Below are 25,117 nucleotides of genomic sequence, written 5' to 3'. Positions count from 1 at the left end.
AACATTTCCAACAGACTGTTGAATATCTGAAGGTTGGGTGAGAAGTCTTGGTTTGAAACCCAAATCTGGGAGCCATTAGAGTATAAGAGGCACTGAAAGTCTAAGAGTGGACATTCTCTTTAGTATCAGCATCATGTTCGTAATCAATATGAATATACTGTGTATACTGAGCAAACTACCCAAGAACCAAAATCTAAAATGAACTCTACTTAACCTTGTTTAATTTGCTTAACTTTGAACTGACCTGAAACACAATAAAAAAATTTTAAGTGTGAACCTAACCAGAGTCTTTTTAAAACATCCTGTATTTTCTCCCCAAATTTTAATGCTAGCACCAAAGTAGCATATCAAAATATCATTTGAACTGAATTGACAGACCATATACTTGCAGTTCTTAGAACTGAATGGCTAGTGTATACAGGACACTATTCATTGCAGAAGACTTCAAAAGCAGTCCATATAATGATTTTGGCAATAAAAAGCATTTGATTTTTCCTCTCTCAGCTCAAGCACAAGTCATCTGGGAGAAAAATTACTCCCAGATGAGCTTACAATTGCCAGAAATCCAAAATTTAACCAAATTGGATCATCACACACTGTGTTTGGAAGGAAGACTGACAAAATGTTGTTTCAGTAGATTCTAGGAAGTGTAGGACTTACTTAACTGCAGTGGCTCTGGAAAATGGTTAATGCCTAAAGAGCAGGAGTAATTAAGTTTAATGTTGTTCATTTGTAGGGCAGTTTTCCGGTAATTTTGGTAAATGACATCTTGTGATGAAAACAAAAAATGAGAATATAAGCTATAAAATGATGAGTAAAGAAACTCATCAGAATTGCAGTATTTTGAACTTCGATTCATCATTTAATTGGAATTTCGTTCCAAAAATGGAATTGATCAATAATAATGGTAGTCTCCAATGCTTATATAGTGCTTACAGTGTGCCACGCACTTTACATATCCTCATCCCACCCTGTTAGAGGAGTGCTGTTATTAGCCCCATTTATCACGTGAGGAAACTGAGGCAAATGGAGAGTAAGCAAACTGACCCAAGATCACAGAGCTAATAGCTGGAATGGGTAGTCTGTCTTCAGAGTCCATGGTAGACCCAGTAGTCTGCCCACAGATTCCGCAGTAGACCCAGGTAGTCTGCTCTCAAATTCCCTGGTAGATCCAGGTAGTCTACTTTCAGAGTCCATGGTAGACCTGGGTAGTGTGCCTTGAGAGTCCGTGGTACACTCAGGTGGTCTGCCTTCAGAGTCTGTGCTCTTAACCACACTCCTAGTTTGAATGCTAGTGAATGCCACTGGTAAACAGTTTATCTGTGCATTGTGGAGTTTTACAAAATATGGAGATGACATGATTCATGCCTCTTAAAAACATGCAGTCTCTGGCACTGTTTCCCAAATAATTTGCATTGCAGCACACCACAATGATTCTTTTGATTTTTCGCTATTGGTATGTAAAGGTGATATTAGCACATATTCCTTATATATTTAAAAATAAAGGGAAATTTCAAAAGTGAAAAATTTAAATTGTCTCCTTGGGTTTAGTTTACCTCATAATGATGTACAGATCAGGAGTAGGGGTTACTAATTTTAAGAGATGTTATAAGGACTTCAGTGTGTAGCAGCATATATAAATACTTTGCTCTTTACCCAAGAAATGTAAGTGGAAATTATTTTAATCAAATAATTCAAAAGGTACTAAGCATGCTTGCTATTAAAAGTTTTATTGATATTTTTCAATTTTTTATTATAAAAGTAATATATAATCACACAATATAACATTTGGAGATAAAATATGAAAATCCTTAAGCTCAGCAGCTGTTACACCTTAGAGTCTTACATCTTTATAGTCTTTTTCTGTGCAACTAGTCTTACATTATTGCCATAATAGTACATTTATAATTTTATACTTTAAGAAGTTTTAACGATAGTCTTAATATTACTGAAGATCCTTGTTTTTGTAAAAATAAATACAGTAATAATTTGTCTTTTGGATAAATCTACATTTTCATATTCTGGGTTTGCTTTGTAGTCTGTACCACTTCATGTGATTCAGAAAGTCTTTGTGTTATTCTCTTCACCCTTGTCTCCTTTCCAGGCCTTGGCTTTCCTTAGCTGGGCAGAGTCAGGTCCACTGATGCCCCCTGCCTGCCAGCTCAGTCTTGCACAGTACCTGAGCCAATCTTACCTGAGACAGCAGATACATCTTTAGCCTTAGACTCACTGATTGATGTGACTTGGAGTTAGTTTTATCCATCCCAGACCTTGGATGCAGTTGCCCTCCTGCTTTGTCTCAGCTGACCCTCCACCCCGCAAGTCCCTGTGTTGTCAGTTGCCATGGGATCAGCCCTAGGCCGTCACTTTGCTGCTTTTCCCCTTGTCTCTCCTCATCCTTCCATTGCCAGTTTTAGCTGACTTGGCCAGGTTCGTCTCCTTGGTCCCCCTTTCCGCCAGTTATTCTCCTTCATCCTGCAGGCCCCTTCTGGGCCTTTGTTACCCTTTCTTAGTTCCTGCCAGTTTTATCCCCTGCGTATTTGTGGTCAGACTTGGTGTCTGACACCTGTACAGGGTTTTCCAGGGTTGTCTCCTGAATTCTGAATGAGACTTCTCCTTGGAATCTTTACTTTTCTGCTTTATTTATTGAAGTCAACCTATGTCTTGTCCAAGTCATGCCCTTGGACCCAGTTCCTTGGGCCCACTGTCTTATCGATGACAGGTGCTACAGGTGGTTCTGTTTCTTTTGTGTACTCTGCCTTGGGACCAGGCCTCTGCCTGTCTCTCTTCTCTTTCCTTGCTGGCCTCTTCTGCAGAGGGCTGAGACTACCCGGGACACTGTCAGCATGGCTTCTCTCAAAGACAAATTACATGTAAAATGAAGGAAGTAAGAGAAAAATTTTATTGCATACAGTTACTATTTAAAAAGTTTATTCACTGATTTTTGTTGTATCTATTCAGATCCTTCTTTTCAAGTGAACTATTTATCACTTGAAGCAAAAGGTACAACTGTCTATGTCATGTCCAGACATCTTTGTACTGTGTATGCGGTGCATATTGTGGCTAAATTTGACATAACTATGACACATGAAATAAAAGAGTTCATCAATACAGACTAAATTAAAATTGGAGTTGCATAAGTAGAATCTACGGTGAGCTATCTTTGAGTTGCCTCATGTATTCTATTTATTGATGAATTTTCATAACTTACTCCTTGAATAAATTATCCAAGAATCAGCTTATGATTTTCTTTATATATTATTTCATATTTGTATAAAGTTACTGCCATAATAAAATCTTATAATGATTACTGTTTTTACTACTTGATTGGGCTGGATGTTTTTTATAATGATTACTGTTTCTACTATCCAATTGGACTGAATTTTTCATTTACAATTTGTATAAAAATGCAACAACATTGCAAGTCTGCGGTTAAAAAGGGTTCAATAATTCTTTCATTTTTTTCAACTCTAGGGATATTCAGATCATTTCCTTCTTTGTCATATGTAATTGGCCATATAAGTAACATGATTAGAATACACAGCTCCTTTCCTCTAAGAGATCAAATTTGGGCATTCTCTTCTATAATTTCAACCTCCTGACATTATGTCATTTTTATTCTTTCTGACTTATATGTGGAATCATGTGGCATGGCCAGCTACTTAGAAGATGCAGTAAGTGGGGAGGTTCTGTGACAGGTTACTGGAGCAAGACAGCTGCAGGCAGTTGACTCAATGGCACATTTAGTGCCATTTCCATGGTATACAGTTGTGACGTCCAAGTGATCTGATGACATGGGTCATAATCCAAGAAAGCTGTTGGCCATGGAGAAATCCATGAAATAAATAATGAAGGATCCCAGCTAGTGGAATAACTTTGCAATGGAGAATTTAGTTAAGAATCAAGTCTGGACAGGCTGGTATACCTGATTTCAGTTTGTTCTGTTCAGATCAAGTGTTACCTGTAGTTCTTTCACACCATACTCAGAGGTCCCACATCACATCACCTTCATGACTAAGTTAGAGGATTTCCAGCATTTTCTCTCGGTTGCGTGGTTTTGTCTTAGGGGTTGCTATGTACGTGCAAAGGAAGGATTGTGAAAGGAAGGGAAAAGAGTTCAAGTTAGGTGAAGTTCCAGACCATATACTCCTGCTTTACTCGAGTATTTTGTATCTCAGAGTTCTGTGTAAAAACTCCTTTGAGAAAATTGGTTGCTTTAAAAAAGATTGAGACCTACTACCATCCACCACAGATACAAAGACCCTGTTTAGTGCTATCTTCTCTTTAGCTGTTGATATGAGAGAGGTTTATTGAGTATATGTTGAGTGCCAGGCTCTGTAACACTTTGCTAGGCATCTTGGTCATCTCTTGCTCATTGAATAATCACTGCTCTACAGTCTTAGGGTTTCCCTGTGGTTCTGCACACAACTCATCTTTTATTTCCACATTTTTTTGATGATCTTACTTATAATTTCAAAATGACTTCTATACAAAGATTCCAAAATCTGTGTCTCCAGACTGACTTTGCCACTTCATACCTGTATGAGGTTTGGTAAGTCATCCTTACCTGCCTCCGTGTTCTTATTTGTACAACTGATGCTATTACCTTCCCAAGCCATAAGATAAAAAGAGCAGGGAGGCACACGTTGGTAAATTACACAGGTATAAATAATAGTATTGTTTTTATTGCTGTAAACAGTATCTTCAAGATCATATTTCTATTTTTTTTTTTTGCAGGAACTTGGTAAATATTTGCTAAACAGTACTCAATCATTCCTTTTTCTTACATCAGACATCACCCATGATTTTATGTTTTATTAATGGCACAATCTTTCCAACAGTCACTATATCTCAAAATCTTGAAAGTGTCTTTTAATCCCATCTTCTTTTAGATCTTACTTGTTATCACGTTTCTTCAGGCCTTCATTGCAACTTGTCTGAATTATTCTAATAATCTCATAACTGGTCCCCCTGTCTTCAGTCTTTGCTTTTTCTACTATGTCTTCTATCCTGCTGCTGTGGCGTTTTTGTTTTTGTTTTATTATTTTGGCCTTTTGTTTTTCTTCTCCTAAAAAGTGTAGCATCTTTGCTCATGAAACTTCATTGTCCCCCCACTGCTTATCCATTGCAGTTAAGACTTGACAGCCTTGCCTCTACAGTATATATTTAATCTGCATTTGCAGCTTTTCTTTTGCACCTCCTCCATGAGCCTCATCTTTAGCCAAACTCTTTGTTCTCTGAAAGGATGTTGACCACTTTTACTTTCGGATCTTTCCATGGGCTCTTCTGTCTGTCTGCAATGTGTTCACTTTGTTGAAAAAGTACTGATTCTATGAGGCTAGTTGAAAATGCCACCTCCATGAAAGTATTTGTAATTTTTCCCTAAACAAATGTGATATGTCTCTCCTCTCCTGAACCCGGTATATCACTGTTCTTTAATCCACCTCTCAACTGCTCTGTGCTTGTGTAATAGCTAAGTAATTATGTAAAATAGTTACCTTATTCTTAAGCTTAACTTGATCATTGTGTATCTGTTTCTTTGTGAACCGTATTTTGAATCCATCTCAGCCTTGTGATCAAAAAGTAGTTGATGATAGTAATACAACTTCATTTTATAGGTTACGTCCTGCCATGTTACACATACAGGAAGGACAAATGGCTCCCAACTGGGTTTATTCTTGAAAGTGTGGGGCACCATTTTAATAGTATTTTTTTTCTTGATAAGATGCAGGAATATGAAGTGAGAGAATTATTTCAGGCATTGCTATTTATATTTATGTTGAAATGTAGTTGAATGAAAGTACCTCCTAATCAGAAACTAACATTTTATAGAACAAGTAAATTTACTCATTCCTGAAAAGACATCTTGCCTGTTCTTATCTTTGATTCGCCTTCAGAGGGACATTTCTTTTTGTTTGTAGTTTGTATATGCCTATTTTAAGATATTAGGGTCTGTATCAAATTCTCTTTGTATTATTACAAATCAGTCAATCTTTTACTACTTGAATGTTGTCAACCATTCATTCTTTATTGTTTTTTTAAATGTCAGAAAATAAAATGCAAAACCCCACCCTATATTAATGTAATTTTATGGTTAAGATTTTGCATTCACAAAAGTCCAGAAATTCAAAGTTATAGTTCCCAAAAGAATCCTAATTCAGTCACATTGCATAAACTGATATTAAGGTTGAAATGTATCATCATTACAGTAATGCAAAATACTCATATATGCATGAGGACACAGTTATGGTTGTTGAGGGAACCATAATTTTGAATTTTCTGACTTTTTTTTGCACATACAATTTTAACCATAATGTTAAGTTAATACAGTTTTTTGACTCTGAAGTAATATATTTGTTGCTATGTTTATCTTAAAAATAAGTTTTCATTGAGTCCATTTTTTTTCTTCTCTATATCTATAAACCTATATTTATAGAGATCTGATGTCCCTACAAAGAGAACTACCTAAGGAATATTTCTATATAAAAATAGTTTTTAGCCTCATGTGTACTCATATTCTCTCTGTCTTTCTCTCACACACACATACACACACAGCCTCACACACTTATGTTACATTCTGGCACATTATAGAAGCAGGTAGCATATCCACTACCTGCTGTTGAAAGTGTTGACGATACTGAATTATTTATTCTATCTTCTACACTATCCAAAATCGTTTGGGGTACTTTGACACATTTTGGTCTCTTCCATATGGATACTTCATGGTGGCAGAGTTGCCAGATGCTCAGGTTTTGTGACAGTCTTAGTTTTTCAAGGACTGTTGGAATATTCTTGGGAGAATCTCGCCTTGTTACTGATTCCTATGGCATGGTAAAATACTAACGTTTCTTTGAAAGTGTCTTTCAAGACAAGCAGTTATTACAGAAAGTTATTAGAATGTCCCATCTCAGTGTATTTAACTTTAGGAGCTTAGTAAGGGAGCAATTTATCTTGAAATTCATTTGCAATGAGTTGGCATCACCCTAATGAGTAAAAGTAGCAGTCTATATGAATTTGGGGATTAAAACAAAGTTATTTAAAATATTTAATTAAATGTTAACTCTCACGTAATTTCAGCCCTTTGTTTATATCTCAGTTGCCAAAATGCAAAGATGAAGAGCAAGAGTCAAGTCTATCTTATCTTTTTATCCCTTTTCTACTATATATAAATATATATATATATATATCCGAGACGTATAAAATATGCTGAATATCTGCTTAATTGAACAGAATGTGGATATTTACGGTCCTAGCTATTTGCTTTTCCTCTGCAGTATTAGTAGAAACTCAGATTCTCCTCCCTTTCCAATTCGTTCCCTTAACACGTTGAACTGGAAATTCTCATCTTTTGATGTTCTTCTCAAGCGTTTTCTCTTTTAAAGACTTTCTGGCTTCTCTGAGCCAAGTCTGAGATTCCCTGCTTGCTTCTCTCATGGCATTCTGTGTATTTCCTGACGTTCCCAGACCACTGTTACTTACAAGTAGAGGAAAGGAAAGGACTAACTCAGAAGGGATGCTTCATGTTGTGGCTTATGTGTATGTGTCTTACATGGCAGAGAGAGGCTTTGGATGGCTTTTATGTGACCTATGGCATGTGACCCTGAGATGTAGGCAATGGAAAAGTCAAATCACGATGAGACTCAGGTCGATATCTGTAGTGAGTCTTTGGTGCATATTTATACCCATGTTTAAGTATTTTTGTCTATATTATGTGGAGAGAAAGGGCAAAATATGGTCAAAAAAGGTTTCCTGCTTTTTTTCTTCCCCTCAGTGAATGGGCTTTTTACCCACCTAAATGGAGACTATTTTCATGTCAAAGTTGAACTTGACGCTGCTCCCACTATTGGAATTAGGAGGCAGGCTCACAAGCAACACCTGTGACTTCCTTTCTATTATTGACTTATACTGGTCTCAGCTTTGCCTCTAACTGGCTAACCCTGGGCAGCTGACTTCACTTTGTGCTCCTCAGTCATCTGGTAAGAAAAGTGTGGCCTAGGACATTTTAAGTTCCTTCTACTTGTAGTATTTGATGAGTTCCACATATAGTGTAGTATGGTAGGTGAGACTGCGTCTAAGAAAGTTCCCATGTAACGTAGGTTGTATTGAATGACCTCAATACTTCATTTGTAGATAATCTTAACAATATTCTTTATATAGTGTTTTCTACTTTTCACCTTTTCCCCTGTACCCATGTATATATTAGTTACTTAAGAAAAAAAAAAAAGAGGGCAGTTATTTAAATTGTGATCAAGGGAAGCATATTAAAATTGTTTTTTACTTGTGAAACTTAACCATGTAGAAGATGTTTTCATTTTCATTTTATGCTATTAAAATAGGAAGTTTTGATATTTAAAAAGACAGCTTTCAAATGTTTCCCTCACTATGATATAGACAGGGAAACATAATCTTAGAATTTTCATATTGTTGGCTTGGTGAGAAAGAAACACAGGATTAGCAAATCAATGCTTTTATAAAAAGTCTTATCTTTAAAATAAAAGTATAAAAGACCAGGACACAGTCCTGGGACTCACACCTTCAAATTCTTTTTCTATTGCAGGTGCACTACATTATTTGACATTTCACTCTCCCAAACACTTTTTGAGTGCCTACTGTGTACAGTATGCTCTTCTGGCTTTGACTTTTGTAATTAATTATCTAGTGATACTCTTATAATCAAAGTAATATATAAGATAGCAAAACATGGGGATACTAAATAAATTATTTGTGGGGAGGTATTTCTCCAAATGGCACATTAAGCACCAAATCCAGGAAAGATTTCAAAGAACTGTCTTGGACTTGCCAAAACAAACATAGGAGAAATAATCAAAACACAGGAATAATCTCTATGAGCAGCATAACAACAAAATATCACAAGTCAAATGATAGAACAAGTCAACAGAATACAGGATTCTGGGACGCAAATTTAAAACAAATACTCATAGGCACCAAAAAATTTAGATCTTAGGACTGATTATAGAAAGACTGAATATTTGGGAGGTGTTTTATTTTGTGCTTGTTAATTTTAGCAGTAGATGTGACTCAGTAAAAATAGCAAGTTACCATGTTTTTCCTTGTTAGCTTATTCATTATTTGGGCACAAAATACCTTTCTCTCTGTGGTTGTCAGGAATAGTTTAGTTGGTATACCAGTACGCAGATATTATTGTTATTACTGTTGTTGTTATGATTGTTTCAACTATTCATGTGTCATAATATTCAAGCCTACATGACGGTAATATCTAAAAAGCACTCTGTGCTTGCCTGTATGGTTTGTTTCTCAAGCTTGTGCTTGAACTGAGCTTCCTGTATCTATTTGAGCAATAGTCTTCTCACTTGACTGGTCAGTGTGTTCTTAAGTGTATATAATCTTAGACAACACTAGTAGAGTTGGGTTGAAGTAATGATAGGAGTTATATTTATTACCTTGGGTCTCCGATCTTCCAACTTTGTAATATTTAGAAATGAACTCCAGGGACTCATGAGTGGCATGAACTAAAGGGCAAAGAACATTCCAATGTAAAATGATATGCTGCTGTTAAGGAATAGTCTTCCACGATAGATTAATCATGAGGTGAATTATAAATATTTCACACACTAATTATATTAGTTTATGGAGATAAAACACCATATGAAGTGTTCCCAGCACACTCAGCAAGTTAGATGTGTTTTGCATGTTAATTGAATCACTTCTTCAAGGCTGATGATCATGAATCCCTGCAGATGACAGAAATTATTATCATGGTATTGTACATTCCTGATCTTTGTACCAGGTTGACACCTACCTTTCCCCAGGAGTTCCTTTTCTTTGGATCATATCTTGAGTACTAGATATATTAGGATGGTGAAACAGAGAACAGTGCCTGACATATTATTAGGGACCCTAAGGAAAAGTAATGGGCTCGATCAAAAATGACATCAAATAACACTTTCTAGAATTGTGTTGGGTGCTCAAATAAGAAGATAAATGCTTTCTTTTGGGGGCACGAAATGCTTCCCAGCTTGTGTTTTAATTTGTAAGCATAAATATATCGAACACTTTACTATAAACAGAGAATCAACAGTTTTATTTTCTCAGTGTCATTGAGAGAATGAATGACTTATTCATTCACTTATTTGAACATTTATTGAGCACCTGGGATAGAACAGTGAACAAGGAAGACGTAAGGCCTGGACTAAGAAAACTTAAAATCCAGAGTGGTATCTGCCATGTTAAGGAAACTATAGGATACTAAAGAAAAGAACACCAGATCTAATTTATCTCATCAAGGAATATATGCTTTCATGAGAGAAAACAAGATAACATATGAAATATTGGAGAACATGTAGAACAGATATGTAAAATTATATAACAAAGCAGAACCCATATTTTTAACTGACACGTTTGGTGACCAGGCCCCTTAGTTTAACTAAATCTCCAATGCAATTTTTTTTCAATAGTCTATTATCTGTTATCTTTAGTTACCTACTGGGCACTCCATTTGTATTTAACATTGCTAAAATCTATCCCTTTATTTCTCCTCTTCCCCAATCCCTGATTTGTTTTCTCCTCTTGTATTAAGGAGTTACCACTACCTATTTGATTATGCAAGTTAGAAACCTTTGAGTCACTAAGTTCTCTTCCTCCCAATAACCAAGCCAAACATTTCTGTTTCCTTCATTGTTCTTGATATCAGCCACTTCTCTGTATCCCACTGCCCTGACCACTCCTTGTTATTTCAGTAGGCTGACTCCTTCATGTTATTTAGGATGCTGAATAGATTACATCTCTGCAGGAGATCCTTCATTGATGGTCATTACCTTCCCACAATTTGTCTACCAGTGTCATCACTAAGGAAATATGTGATGAATGAAGGGATGAAATAAGTCTATTCAGGTTAGTACAGTTCTTCTTTATACCATTTATATTCTTTTATTTCTCAAATATAGACTATAATAAGAAGTGCAGTTAACAAGAAAATGTTGAATCACATTCTAATCTTAGATGATTCAAAATCACTGTGAAATAACTGAAAAAAGAGGCTTGGGTCCAGATCATCTTGAATTTGAAACTCATCTCTGCCTCTTAGTAACTGCTGTTGTCTTTGAATTGAACCAAACCTCGTGTGCTTTAATTTCTTAATCAGTCAAATGGGGATAATAAGACATATCGCTTAGGGTGATGATTAAATGAGATGACATATGTAAAAAACCTTGCATAATGCGTGGTTCTCTATTCTTTTAGAATATTATTAACATTAGAATATTATGGAGAATATAAGGATTTCTCTTTCAAAAAGTGATGATGGAGGGCTATGGTTTTACCTCTTCTGTATTTGAATATGTATAGAGCAACTTACCTTATTTTGAGAGTGATGATGAATGGTGCTACCTTATGTGATTCCTGTCTTCTCATTTTACTACTGTTTTTCTTAGCCAGTGAGCATTCACGAATCAGTTAATTAAGGATAAGAAGAAGAAATAAAGTATATGAAGATAACCTAGGCCTCCCCTGCCACCCCCCAATAACCTTGAATCTTCCTGGTTTTCCGCTGCTCTTAATTATCTCTTCTTCTTTTGAACCATATAGCACTTAGTGTCTCTCCATTCACAGTCTCACACTGCTTTGTGACATTTCTTGTGTAGGACAGAGTTGTTACTTACCTTTTTTTTTTGTTACTTAATGTTTCCTGTATTTAAGGCTCGTTTTACCAATTTTGTTGTGAGCTCTTTTGGAACAGGGGTGATATCTTGTACTTCTTAGTTGGTCAAAGCGGGAGACTTGACAATATTTTGATTTGTTGACTTATTGATAGACTGTCTGAAACAGATACATCTGGAAGTGTTCTGAGTGGTTCATATTACCGTGTGTCTTAGAAGAATACTCTTAATAATGGATTCTAGTCCCAAAAATAACATAAAAAATATTTGTGTATGCAGTAAAAATTTCAGTTTATTTATATATATTTTTTCTATAGTAGGCTCATCCTCCCTTTCTGTTTCTTCCTTTCTTGTTACAAACATAATTACTAAGTGCCTTTTATGGATTAGGCACTATGCCAGATACCAAGAATTAAAAGACTCGAGAGGTTGCTGGGGCAATTTAAGAGACACCTGAACTTAAGTGACACCTTTAGCTAACAAAGCTCAACAGGTATTATTTAATTTGTCTCCTTAGGCATCCAGAAGGCAGGGCAGAGCGCTGATGACTGCAGAGTGGATAGAGGCTAAAAAACCAGTTGGAGATAGTGCTCAGGGGCAGATCCTACCTACAGACCTCTATTACCAACCTTCTAGCAAGTGTTCTTTATGTCACGCTTTCTTGCCTGTCGTGATCAGCATAGGAAAGGAACATTACATGGTGGAAAAAAGCAAAACTGCCTGATTAATTGATGCTACACCATGAGACAGCTTTTGGGAAACTGGATACTCTATTTAACAGCCTGTAAATTACCCAGCACAAGAACCTAGGAAATTAAATGACTACGTTTCCTTTTCCTTCAGATAAGACTTCCATCTTGTATTTTTTATTGTTTTAGCAAGTGGAAACATTTTGTTACACATGTTCTTGAAGGTTTTTGAAAATCCATAGCATTTAAATATGCAGTAGAAATGTTCTAATTAAGATGAAGTAGCTGACAACCAAAGCGTATTTTGTTAAAATGGATTTTGTATGTCACTGATTAATGAATATTAGAAGTCAGTTATCTTTCTTCATAGATTTTACAAATTAAAAAAAATGTATTTAAGCCAAAGACTTTTGAAATGTTTAGTAGTATTTATGTGTGTGTGTATTCTTGAGCTCCTGGTATACTGAAACACTATCAGTGCACTTTAGAAGTGATAAAGTGAGGGAAACGATAACACTCTTCTCTTTCACTTCTCATATCCAGTTCATCGGCAAACCTTGACAGAGCTATCAGCAAACTCAGTGACGCCACTTCTCATCAACTCTAGCACTGTTATCTTAGTCCAAGCCACTGTCACTTCTTTTCTCTTCTCTTTGCTGTTCTCCCTTCTTCCAGAATGATTCCTTCCAGTCTGTTTTCCATATGGTAGTTAAAGTTTTCTAATATTAAGAAGTAATAAAAAAATTTCATGAAATACATAAACAAGTGTAATATAAACATAAGGGTTTATACAAAGAAAATTTTAAAACTTTAGATATATGAATATAAAAATCAAGCCCTGGTTGGAGATATTTTGATCGTATGTTTTAGAAATAATTTTTTTGTGTGTGGGGAAGATTGGCCCTGAGCTAACATCTGTTGCCAACCTTCCTCTATTTTTTTATGTGGGATGCTGCTACCGCGTGGCTGGATGAGCAGTGCTATGTCCGTGCCGGGGGTCCAAACCTGCGAACCCTTGGCCCCCAAAGTGGAACGTGTGAGCTTAACCACTTACGCCACCAGGCTGGCCCCTAGAAATAATTTTTACTGTAGTAAAACAACATGTTAAGTGTTGTGTTAAAAGCAGACAAAGAAAACTATATAATAATATATACATGTTACAAAGTGAAAAGAATGAAAGTAAATATACCCACTATGCATATATAATTTTGTCATTTCCCTACTTAAAATCCTTCAGTCTCTTTCCATTGCTGTTACCATGAAACCCAAATTCTTTTCATGTCTTACAAAAGCCCATAGACTTTCTCAGCCTCTTCTCTGGCTACTTTCTCATTGAAGGAGTTGCTCCAGCCTCCTTGGTCTCCGTTCAGTTCCTTAACCTGCCAATTTTCTTCTTGCCTCAGCTACTTTATTTTCCATTTTATGTCCATCATTTAGCCTAGTACCTTGCAAATAATAGACACTCAACATATACTTACTAAATGAGCACTGGAATGCAATAGTGGCTATCTCTTTTTGGGGTGGTTGTGGCTGATATTCCCTTAATTTCTATTTTTTGTATTTAAAACATTTTTGTAATGAACATAGGTTTTCTAATTATCAGAAGGAAAAAAAAATAGCTCCATTCCAGAATTCAATAGCCTGGTGGGTGAAATTCAGCTAGTCGGGAGGAACTTAGAAATTAGGTTACTACAAGCAGCTCAAGAGTCTGTATAAGAAAATCAAGTAAGTAAGGAATTGCATTTAGGTACCGTGGGTGGAGTGTTGGGTTAAGGGAAGCTGGTCCATCCAGAGCTGTGTTTTCCCATACAGTAGGCATTACTGTATGGGTATTTAATTTAAACTTAAATCAATCAAATCAAATTAAATTTAAAATTAATTCCTCAGTTGCACTAGCTACATTTCAAGTGTTCAATAGCCATATGTAACTAGTAATTACTGTGTTGGACAGTACAGATTCTGTACTGTTCTGTAACATCTGTAACATTCTGTAGCATCTGTAAATGTTCTGTAACATTTCCATCATCACAGAAAATACTCTATCACAGAAAGTATAAGATCTAGAATCCTGGAGAGTAGATAACAAGGAAGAACTCGAGGTAGATAACAAAATAACAAAGACTTTGGTAATGAGACTGAGCAACATGAATCTAGACAAGGAGTTTAGTTATTGAGCAAAGTGACAGAGGTGAAAGAATGCAATTTTACTCTTTTGTCAAAGGCCTACTGAAGCCCTGTGAGGAATTATTTAATTATCAGTAACACAACCCAAACTGGTGTCTGTGTTAAATTGTATACTATATGACCATTATGTGATAAATTGTATGGGGGGATGGTTGAAAAGATTTCATAGGGCAGGAGTGAGATGACCTAGGCCATGAAAGATTATTACTAGATTGTTTGTGATGGTGGTTGGGATATTGAATGCCTGTCTTCTGTTTCTCATTTTACCTCCCTTCCATCCCATTTAAAATATAAAAATATGCATTCTGATCATAAAGGTTGCAGTCCTATAGTGCTTAGGTATGTTTCAGCATCTCTTTTTATATATTAAGAGCCTAGGGTAAAAGAGCAACAACTGGTTTTTTCAAACTGAGCCGGAAAAGAATAAAATCTCTAACCTTGAATTTCATTGTGTTGAATTATTTTGGATTCCTTAGGCACGTATGACTCAGATTGTAGATGTAATGTGCATTGAAAACAGTGGAAATGTGTGGCGATACAATCCCGGATACCTAGGATGGTGTTAATGTGCTTGCAGCACAGAGCCGTTTTGGTTAGACGATTATAATAGCAGCTTACTTATATTTTTGGTGAGATAGTAAGCTAATGATGTAGCCGTTAATTTGAATTTAGCAGACATTTTAAATATAGGTTTCTCTTACAGAGACAAAAGTTGCGATTTAAAGCTCTTTGGTGGTCTAAAAACAGCTTAATTCTGTAGTAGCATGGTAATAAGTACTAATCCAGCTTATACAGTGATTGTAGTATGTCATGTTTGTGAAAGATTGCCCAACTGCTTTCTCTGAGTTTTATGTTAATTTAAAAATATTAAACATAAAACCTTATAACATCTTCATGCTGAGATAAACTGTTCAATTTAACTTGCACTCAAGCAGCAGCTGTCAGGAATTATCTTGTTCCTAGTGGTTTTTGCTATCACCTTGTGCCCTTTCCTGCCAGAGCCGCAGTGTGGGATGATAAAGCTCACCTTGTTAGGATTTATTGCTTAAATAACACCTGAGGCATGATGAACATCCGGAGCCTAGGGATTAGATGCTGATTGAGTGATGTCATTCATTGTATTATTAAAATTTTTTTTTAATTGATGGAAGAGGGCAAAATAAAAATTGCCTATGAATTCTACCTGATTTCCTTTTGTAGGCATATTCGTCACTTCTTTTTGGGTGTCCTTGAGCTAAATATTTGAGGAATTGTTTATTGTCTAATTTAACTACCATATTACAAATTGGAAAGCAAAGAGAAATGTTTTACTAACGATGGAGATACTTTCCACAATTTAGAAGTAGTGAGGGCTATTTCAATGTTAGTTATAAAAATAAAATGAATTTCCTGTTAATGATTGAACAAACTGAAGGAACTGTTGGTGTGGGCAGTCCCAAATGGTTAATAATATGAAAATCATTGCCATTTCACTTCTGAATGTATTTCATTCTTTCATTTGGGAGGTTTTATTTGGAAGGCTCAACTTTAGATTTGGATCCCTTGATTACGAATCAGCTGGTACGTAGGCTAAGGAGAGGAGGTGTGTGGTAGGAGTAGAGTGAAGGGCTCCCCTTGCTTGAACGTTTGCCACAGATGGCCGACCCTGAGAATAATTCTCATGTAGAAAATTAGCAATTGGATTATGACTAGAAATGCATATATGATAGGTTTATTGTTTATGATATGTAGCATTGTTTTCCCTTCTACTTACTGCCATCTAATGAATAGTCCCCCAAATCTGTAGTTTTATAAATGTATAACAACACAATTTGCAAGACTAGATCAATGAGTTACAATATACCTTTCAGTTACATTAATCAATTGTTAACATTTTGCATTTTTTATTTCTTTCTATATAATTGTATACATATGAATATTTATTGTCATTAGCCTTTTGACTGACACATTTAAGCAGTAGTTGCAGACATCATGAGACTTTACACGTAAATAATTCAACCTGTATGTCTTAAGACTAAGGATATTTTCCTAAGTACTAGAATAAAATTATTACACTTAAAAAATTTAAGATTGATAAAAATTTACAATCTTATATTCAGTCCATATTCAGTTTCCCTGTTGTCTTTGTAATGTCCTTTAAAGCCATTTTTCCCCTATCCAGTATCCAATCAAGGATTACACATTGTATTTCGTTTTGGGGTCTCTTCATTTTCCTTTAATCTAATTTTTTTGCTGAGGAAGATTGGCCCTGAGCTAACATCCATCCCGTCCTCCTCTACCCCATTTGTGGGACGCCTGCCACAGCATAACCTGACAAGCGGTTCGAAGGTCCTCACCCAGGATCCGAACCGTTCACCAAAATAGAGTGTGCAAACTCCACCCCTACACCACAGGGCTGGCCCCTGACATTGACGATCCAGCTTAGTTATTTTGCAGAATATTTGTCTGATTTTTTTTCATGAACAAATTCAATTCAGGCACTTTTTAGCAGAAATACTACATTGGTGATTTGTACCTTTCTCATTGTATCACAGTGGAAAACACATTATATCACTTTGTCCCCTTGATCATATTAAGTTTAATCACTTGAGTAAGTTGATGTCTGCCACATTTCTCTCTTATAAAGGTACCATTTTTCTCATTTGTAATTAGTAAGTAATATGGTGGGGCTGCATTTAATGAATTTATCTGCCTTGTGTGTGAAAAACATAGAGCTTGCTCAGGTCTTACTGAGTAAGATTGAGTCATTGCTTGCAGTAGTATGTTGATGGGGGGATAGAGGGAAAAGTAGGAGAATTACTCAATAACTAGACCCACAGGTTGCCATCTATTTTCTTTTAAAAGGAATAGTGATTGATTGAGATTAATATTTTGTTTTTCTCTCTACTAAGGATCAGATTTGTAGATAAACAAAATCTTCATATTTCAGAATTTTCTATCTTAGTTTTAGAAAGGCTTATACTTCATAGTGGTGGGAATATCTTTGGACGAAACGGGGCATTATCTGACCATAATTTTTCTATTTGCTTTAGTTGGGCACAAATAGACAATTTAAAAAATGAGTGCATCTCCTTGGTAAGATTTTTTTACTTTAAAGCAATAAACCATGACATTAATACAGCAGTATGGGTTTAAAGAGCGATCACTGCTTTTTGGTCTTATGTACCCTTTTTAGCCCGTGAAGAAGACACTTGAATTCCTATTTATGATAGATTCACTTATTATGTAATCATTCTTCTTATATGAAAGGCTAGTGCTGCAGATCATATAAACACCTGAAGTTAGCCATTTGGCTTGTCAGCCTGGGAGAATTTATAGTAGTTGTAATCATGGTAATAACAAGGATTATCTTTTGTATTTATTAAGTACAGAAAAAAGCATTTGCAGTGTAAGTGGTCCACAAGCAATTCATATCCGTAGTTCAATGGAAAGCACTTCAGGCTTAGAAGACCAGGAATCCCTGTTTTGCCACTTTCTACCAGTGTGAGTCTAGAAAAAACTCTTAACCTTCTTGAACCTTATTTTTTAGAATGGGAATTAAAGCTGTAAGGGTCAAATGATTCTACATTATGTTATAAAGGTGGCATCCATCAAAATTGTGCCAACTGAATGTTCTCAGCTGCTCAGGGACTGTAATTTGTCCCTCCTTTGTGTCCGTAAGTGATAGGTACCTTGTTAGTGAAACATTTCTAGGTTGTCTCAGGCAGTTATTACTCCATTCTGTTTGTTCCTCTAATATTTTGTATATGTCATTATTACAGGCAGCACTCATTCTGGTGGGCTGTCTTGTTGATCTTTTCTGTTCTTCCTGGTTAGACATTGGCAAAAGTAGGCATTTAATAAATGTTTGTGGAATGAGTGAATAAATAGACATTGTTTCATTTATAAACATGGCTAAGTAAGCTTTCAGTTTCCTTTTTTCCCTTAAGGGGAAGGAATCAGCCTTTCTTCATTTTTTTTTATATTTATGTTTTATATAAGGGATTTTATAGATTGTATATCTGGTGCCATTAGCAGCCCAGTAGTGGAGAAGAAAACATTAAAAAAACATAAATATTGCAGAATAGTTAAAAAAGGAGAGGGGAGGGACAGTGAGAAAACATGCCAGGAGAAAAAGACCACACTAGATAAATCTACTGCATAAATCAAAAGGGTTTATGTCATAACATGAACATGTGCCATTCCTGCTCGTATATTGAATTTCAGTAGTTGGTTGCATAAAGAAGTAAAGTGTAATGAAACTGGCAAGCAGAGTATTCCCCAGTCAGCCTTATCTTTGTTCCATTTGTCCTTCAGATAGAGCTTTTCTTGCCTTTTTCAATAAAATCCATCCAGCTTTTTTTTTATTTTGCATCTCTCAGTAACTGAGCTGAGAAGACCAATGCAATTCCCAGCTTTTATAGTTCTTAGCAGCTGCTTTTTAAGAGATCAAAACTTAGAATGCTGCTACATGGTATTAAGGCTTAACTATTGATGTGTCCCTATAGGGGATATGTTTTTCTTGGGCTGGGCTGAGGGAAAAGGAGCAGAGGGTGAAGAATGACCCCTTCAAGCATGCTTGGGACAGTAAACCCTAATTTCCTTGTTTCCTAGGCTCCTCTTTGCAAGCTCAGTGCTTAACCTGACTGAATTGGCTGCCCTTCGGCCTGACCTTGGGAAATTGAAGAAGATTCTCTACTTCCACGAGAACCAATTGGTGTATCCGGTCAAGAAATGTCAGGAGAGGGATTTCCAATATGGATACAACCAAATTCTCTCATGGTAGGTATAGATTATATCAATATATGTAGACCTTTGCCACCTGTTTCTTTATAGATGGTTGTTTGTAGGAGAAAACTATGGAAAATGAATCTTTAGGTGGTGGTAGTGTTGTTATTTTTTCCCCTCGTTGAGTTTTCTGAAATTGCAAAGTCTTAAAATACCATGACATTTCAGAGGTGATGGTCCTTCTCTATTGTTACTTCAACAAAGGGTATCTCCTGAAGCTTGTTAATGAAAGAAATTAATAACAACTCTGAAATGGCTTTTCTGTTGGATCCTATTCACATAACTGCAACAGCCAAATGGAGTCGGTTTGGCGGTGATTGGGTACATTTTACTCACCTTGTTAAATAGTTATTAGCAGTTGGGATTGGTGACGTGTCTAAACAGACTCCCAACTCCAGCAAGTATATTCCATAGTTTAGTTGACATAGCAAAGCAGCTATGTGGTAATACTTCTGTGTTTTGAGCATTTTGTAAATGTTTTCCTATCATCATTTTTACAAGCTGCTTCAATTGTGAAGTAGCAGTACCATCAAACTAGAGTGGAACTGCTTCACGCCAAACGTCTCATAAAAAAGCAACCATTTTAAAATTTCATAATAAAATTAAAATACTTTATTTTATATTGAAACGGAGAAGGGAAATATGTTTTAAAAACAAAAATGAAATCATTTTGTGCTTTATCAATATGGAAAACATTTGTAATATTCTTTTGATTTCTTGAATTAGCATCATTCTTTCCCTCAGATAGTATGTGTTTATTACCCTGGAGAAATAACTGAGGAAAAAAAATTAAGTCTATTTTTCCCTTTATGGGTGGCTTTAAAGTTAATGGAAGTTATACCCACTCATATCAGGGAGGAAATGCATGGAAAAGCACATTTCTATAAACTATCTTGGATCTTTAATTTAGCATAGACTGGGTTTTTAAGAATGTAAGCTGTTGAGTTGCATGCCCTATGAGGGCAAATATCTAAAAAAAGTTTTATCTTACCGCCCCTTGTCTGTTTTTCATAAAAGATTATTTTTGCTCGTAGGGAATGAGACTATAAAAGCTTGTGCATGATTTTTCAGTATTGCTCTTCTCAAGAGGGTAAACTGATGGACAATCTTGGAGAGAAAGAAGTGGACTTGATCATCGGTTGGCTTCTTAGTGAGAAAAAAATGGTTCACGGTTGTCCAGAGGAAAAATAAGAGTGTCAGAAAGCAGTCCTGTTCAGATTCTCTTTGAAAAGTATGACTCCTGCTTCCTCAAATGTTTCTTTAGTTTTCTTGCTGACTTCTGCTTTTGTTGGCACTGTCAGATTTCTTTCTTGACCGTGTGGCCGTTAAGGACTTTAGAGATGACTGACATAAGCACTCACCTTAAATAGAGGTTTCACTAACCCTCTGACTTATGAACACATGTCGTAACTATATATTATGACCTGTGGGTCGCTATTACAATATGTGACATATGGTGAAAACAGACTAGCTGTAAAACATCCTTCAACTTTTGGTATATTATTATACTGGTTTCCTTATTGCTTGGTGTTGTGTCAGCATTTCTGTGACATTCTTTTGTATTACCCATGTTGTAATCACCTCTACCCCCAAATTTGCACTAGATCGAAACTAGAAAAAATACTTGTATGGAAAAGCAATTTGCGGGGGAGGCATGGGGGTGGGAAATCAACATTCCTTTTGTTAGTTTTTCATTCCGGTATGTATTAATAATAGAAACTTTGTCTCAGTAAGTGTGAATTAAACTAAAGTGAGGATTTTCTATGGTATTCCTGTTCTATAAGCTCTGCTTATTTGTGTTTTGCAGTCTTATGGACTTAACGTGTCTTCTTTTCAGTTTTCTTGATCTATCATTTTTTGGGGCGAAATAAAACTAACTGCTTTGTCTATTTGATCTTGTATACCTTCTTATCAAAGCATTTGTGTGCATTTTATTGCGATCCAGTGACACTGAGATACTGAATCATTGCTTAAAGCGAGGAGGGTCATTTAAAAAATCAAAACAACGATTTTTATTGTCAGTTTTTTTGACTGATAAAGGTAATACACTACATATTCAGGTTTTACCCAGCTCACCCATGGTTATCATTTGTATTCATTGGTTTCCAAGAAAATGTTATAGGCAATTCTGAAAACTGCTGACATATTTATGACACATAAACTTTGTTTTCACATTTTCTTATAATTATGTATTTTAGATTATTTTTATTTTTAAAAAATGCTAAGGAGAGGAACACTGTCTTTTCATCAAAAGCAATAGCCAACATTATATTTATTTTGTTGCTTCTGAAGGTCTATGGTGTTGTAGTCTTTTATAATACATTCCTTTACGTGATCAATAAGACCTAGTGATAGGGTTTTCTGGGTCCATTTCCACCAATTACTTCTATTTCTCTGACTACTCCAAATATAATATATTAGTGAATAAGTTATTTGTGTAACCTTCCTGTATAGTCCCAGAACTTTAAAATACCTGACAGTTTCTTGAAGCAAGAGTTAAAACAAGAAATAGGTTTTAACCATGTATTTTGAAAGTGTGCTCTAGTATGAAATAGCTTTACTTGAATTAGTTTCCTTGAAGATAGTGAAAAGTATGGCAGATGCTCTGTTCTCAGTAGTGTGGTGTAAACTGATGTACATCACTGACATAGAAACCCAACGTGTGTAATTGGGCCACAAAGAAAAAGGTCCTACTATGCTTACTGCTTTTGATAATACAGTTTGGAAAGTTCCTGACATTGTGGCAAAATATACTTTGGTTTGAAGCCTCATAGGATCCCATTGTCATTTAATTCCTTTCCTCCCTGATGCCAACAATGTAACTTCCCATGATATAATACTAATGAAGCTAACTTATCTGTTAGAGGCGTCTTGATAAATACTGACGGAAGTGCAGAGTCCTTTGCAAACCCAAGGTACAGTATAAACTCTGATTAATATAGAGGTCTTAGGCTCATAAAAAATAACTGAGCTAATGTGGGCTCATCATTTGAATTTATTCTTTCCCTTTACAGCTTGGTGGCTGATGTAGTGGTATTCAACTCGGTTTTTAATATGGAGTCATTTCTCACTTCTATTGGAAAATTTGTGAAGCTGATTCCTGATCACAGGCCCAAGGATCTGGAAAGCATCATCAGACCCAAGTGCCAAGTTGTTTACTTTCCCATCAGGTTTCCTGATGTGAGCAGGTCAGTATGTTTGACTCCGTTTTCAATATTCTGTCATGAATTCTTCCCCAAATGTATAGAAATGAGTGTTCTTGCCAGTTTTAAATTTTTAGCATAAGTATGGTTAATTAGAAAATTGAGTTCTGTTTCATCCTGCTGTGATTTACAGATTTTAAAAAATCACATGTCCGACGTATCACTGAATGGTTAGTTCTGATACTGAGTTCTTTCTTTTCTCTTATTTATTGGTTTGCCAAAGCCAGCTGCTTTGTCTTTTAACACTTACTGTTTTATTTCTTTATTTGTCATTTTGTTACAGAAGTCATTATTGAGCATATTTCTCAATCTTATACCCATTGGTTTATATATATAATAGTAACTGTTCTAAGTAAATCAATGTTAAATCTCACTGCTTGGATTACTTTCATTTCCCATGCTGTTTTCTTCTATTTTTTTCCTTCTTCCATTTTTTATCATTTGTATTATCTTAGTAAAGAGTTAGATCTTCTACGCTGGGCTGAGAATGCACTTAATTGCCATTTCTCTTTCTCAGTTACTAAGGACATTTTTTATTACCCTTGTTGCTGGGTCTACTCCGAATTAGTAACGGATGATGTGGCTCAAAGGGAACATTCTAGAATTCCTTTTCACTTTTGATTAAACCTAAGAAAATTGTTTTTACTCCCACCGGGACTATTCCCCCATTGTGAATAGAAAGTTTACTTCAGTGGGACTCATACTAGCTGGGGAGGCTGCTGTTTTGTAACTGACTATGTCCTTAAAAAGAGTTCAGGGACCGCTGTCTCTTCCCCATCCTTGAAATGAAGGCAGGAAACACTTTATTGTCCATACATGCTATGTAGGAGGTCAGCGAGAGTCTCTATGTTCTGGACTTACTGAGTTCACCCAGATATTACTGTCAGGACAGTAGTCCTCATCCACACCCCTAATGCTGATTTATTTGAGTGTCTTACTAGTTAATATTTCTTGAAGAAAAATCTACCTAATACCAGATCGTTAGTGAGTCATAAAACTTAAGTTAGACTGCCTTGCCCTATCCTTACTTTGTGGAGTTCAGACAACAGAGACCCAGAGAAGCAAAGACTTCCTCACGCTTACACTGCTGATTATTGTCATAGACTGGATTAAAGTTTAGATCCTATGACTCTAGAATCAATTTTCTGTTTACTGTCCAAGCTTCTTGCCACTATAGGTCATTTGTCAGAAACATTTAACGATTTATGTGCAGTTTTGAAACCTATCAAGCTAAGTGAAACCAAAATCACAATTGATTTTCATGTATATTTGTATATATAATATGTATTTGTGTATATGACGTTTTCTTATGTGTGATGAGAATTTCAACTTTTGAAAAATGTAATTGTTATACTTTGGATCTGTGATTAGCTAGAACATAGCTTATACTTTAGATCATAATTTAAAAATATGATCCTTATTTTTTTTACATGTTTTTAAGTTTTTCATATAATATATAGTCAAAATATATAATAGTAACTTTAAGGTGAATAGGTGGTTATAGCACATCTTAATTATTACTGCCATAGAATTCTAAATATATAATGTTTTAAAATTCATTAGTTTCTGGTATGTTCCTACAACATCATATGTTTTAATACACCTGTGGCAATTGAATAGTTTATTAATTTGGACTGTATTACCATAAATAAATCTAGCTAAATGGAAGAAGGTTAAGAAATATTGTGGCCAAGATAACATTCATAAGCAAGGTCTTAGCCCAGAGTGTTATTTGAATTATTTTCAAATGGTAATTTGCTTTATCCAGCCCAAACTCATAATGTGTAAGTAAGTGATTATTTGCATGAATGACAATCATTCTAATGCCTGCAGTCTTAAAAGAGTATTATTTTGTTGAGATGTTGAAAAATATTTAGTAATTCCAAAGGCAAAATAACCCAAGTGATTAAAAAAAACTATATTTGAATGCTTATATCTTTCTCCCTATACAAATATTATTTGGTCATGGCAAAAATGAATTTAAGTAAAAACAAAGCAGAAGGTATAATTAAATTATTAATACAATGTGCTATAATAATATAATATAATGGGTATTAATCAGGGAAAGGGAAAAGCCATGTTTCAGCAAAATATATGAGGGTTTATAAAGTTGATAACTATTAAAGCTCAGAGTATGTCTGTCACTTAGGAATTCAGTAATATTTGGCTTGAGACACCTACTGTTAGGTATTGCTCTCTTCGCCTCTCTGCTGCCTCATTCTCAAAGACCAGAAGAATAGTAGCAGGAAAAAATATTGCTTGAAAATATTTTACTATTGTATTCAGCATTTTGGGATGAGAAAGTTCTTAAACCCTGAGTCTTGACCACCACTTGCTAGCTCTGTGACCTGTGCAAGTGTAATGACCCTGAGCTTAGGTTCTTTAGAGATTATGATTATATTTATCTTGTCACCACATAGGCATGATGTAGTGACTAAATGGAATAATACATACCAAATGCCTAGCATAGTGCCTGGAACATACTAGACCCCCCAATAAATGTTAATTCATCTTATTAACTCTTCCCTTCCCATTGTTTTGTAACCTAGCACATTCACTGCCACCTAAATATAAAAGACTGTCTTCCTCTCTGCCCTCTCTTAATCAACACATACAAATAGAGAGGTACTCTGGCAAA

General features: G+C 35.5%; 1 protein-coding gene across 43 annotated transcripts in view; it reads left to right on the top strand.

Annotated features, from left to right (window-relative positions):
- The window catches only part of GTDC1 (glycosyltransferase like domain containing 1), a 424,168-nt gene that overhangs the window by 168,571 nt on the left and 230,480 nt on the right, over positions 1-25,117 (top strand). For 41 of the 43 annotated variants that reach the window (XR_011502793.1, XR_011502792.1, XR_011502788.1 and 38 more), the window contains 2 exons: positions 19,103-19,270; positions 22,291-22,464. Coding sequence is in view for 34 of the 43 variants with exons in the window: in XM_070507641.1 (XP_070363742.1) it covers positions 19,103-19,270; positions 22,291-22,464 (342 nt within the window). In the remaining 9 variants the exon portion in view is untranslated. Of the gene's footprint in view, positions 1-10,771; positions 10,873-19,102; positions 19,271-22,290; positions 22,465-25,117 lie in introns of all 43 variants that reach the window. The other 2 variants (XM_070507648.1, XM_070507649.1) reach the window with 1 other exon arrangement.

The sequence above is a fragment of the Equus asinus genome, chromosome 4 (genome assembly GCF_041296235.1).
Source record: "Equus asinus isolate D_3611 breed Donkey chromosome 4, EquAss-T2T_v2, whole genome shotgun sequence".
NCBI classification, from domain to species: Eukaryota; Metazoa; Chordata; class Mammalia; order Perissodactyla; family Equidae; genus Equus; species Equus asinus.
Note: the sequence above shows the minus strand (reverse complement) of the source record. Positions and strands in the feature narration are given on the sequence as shown.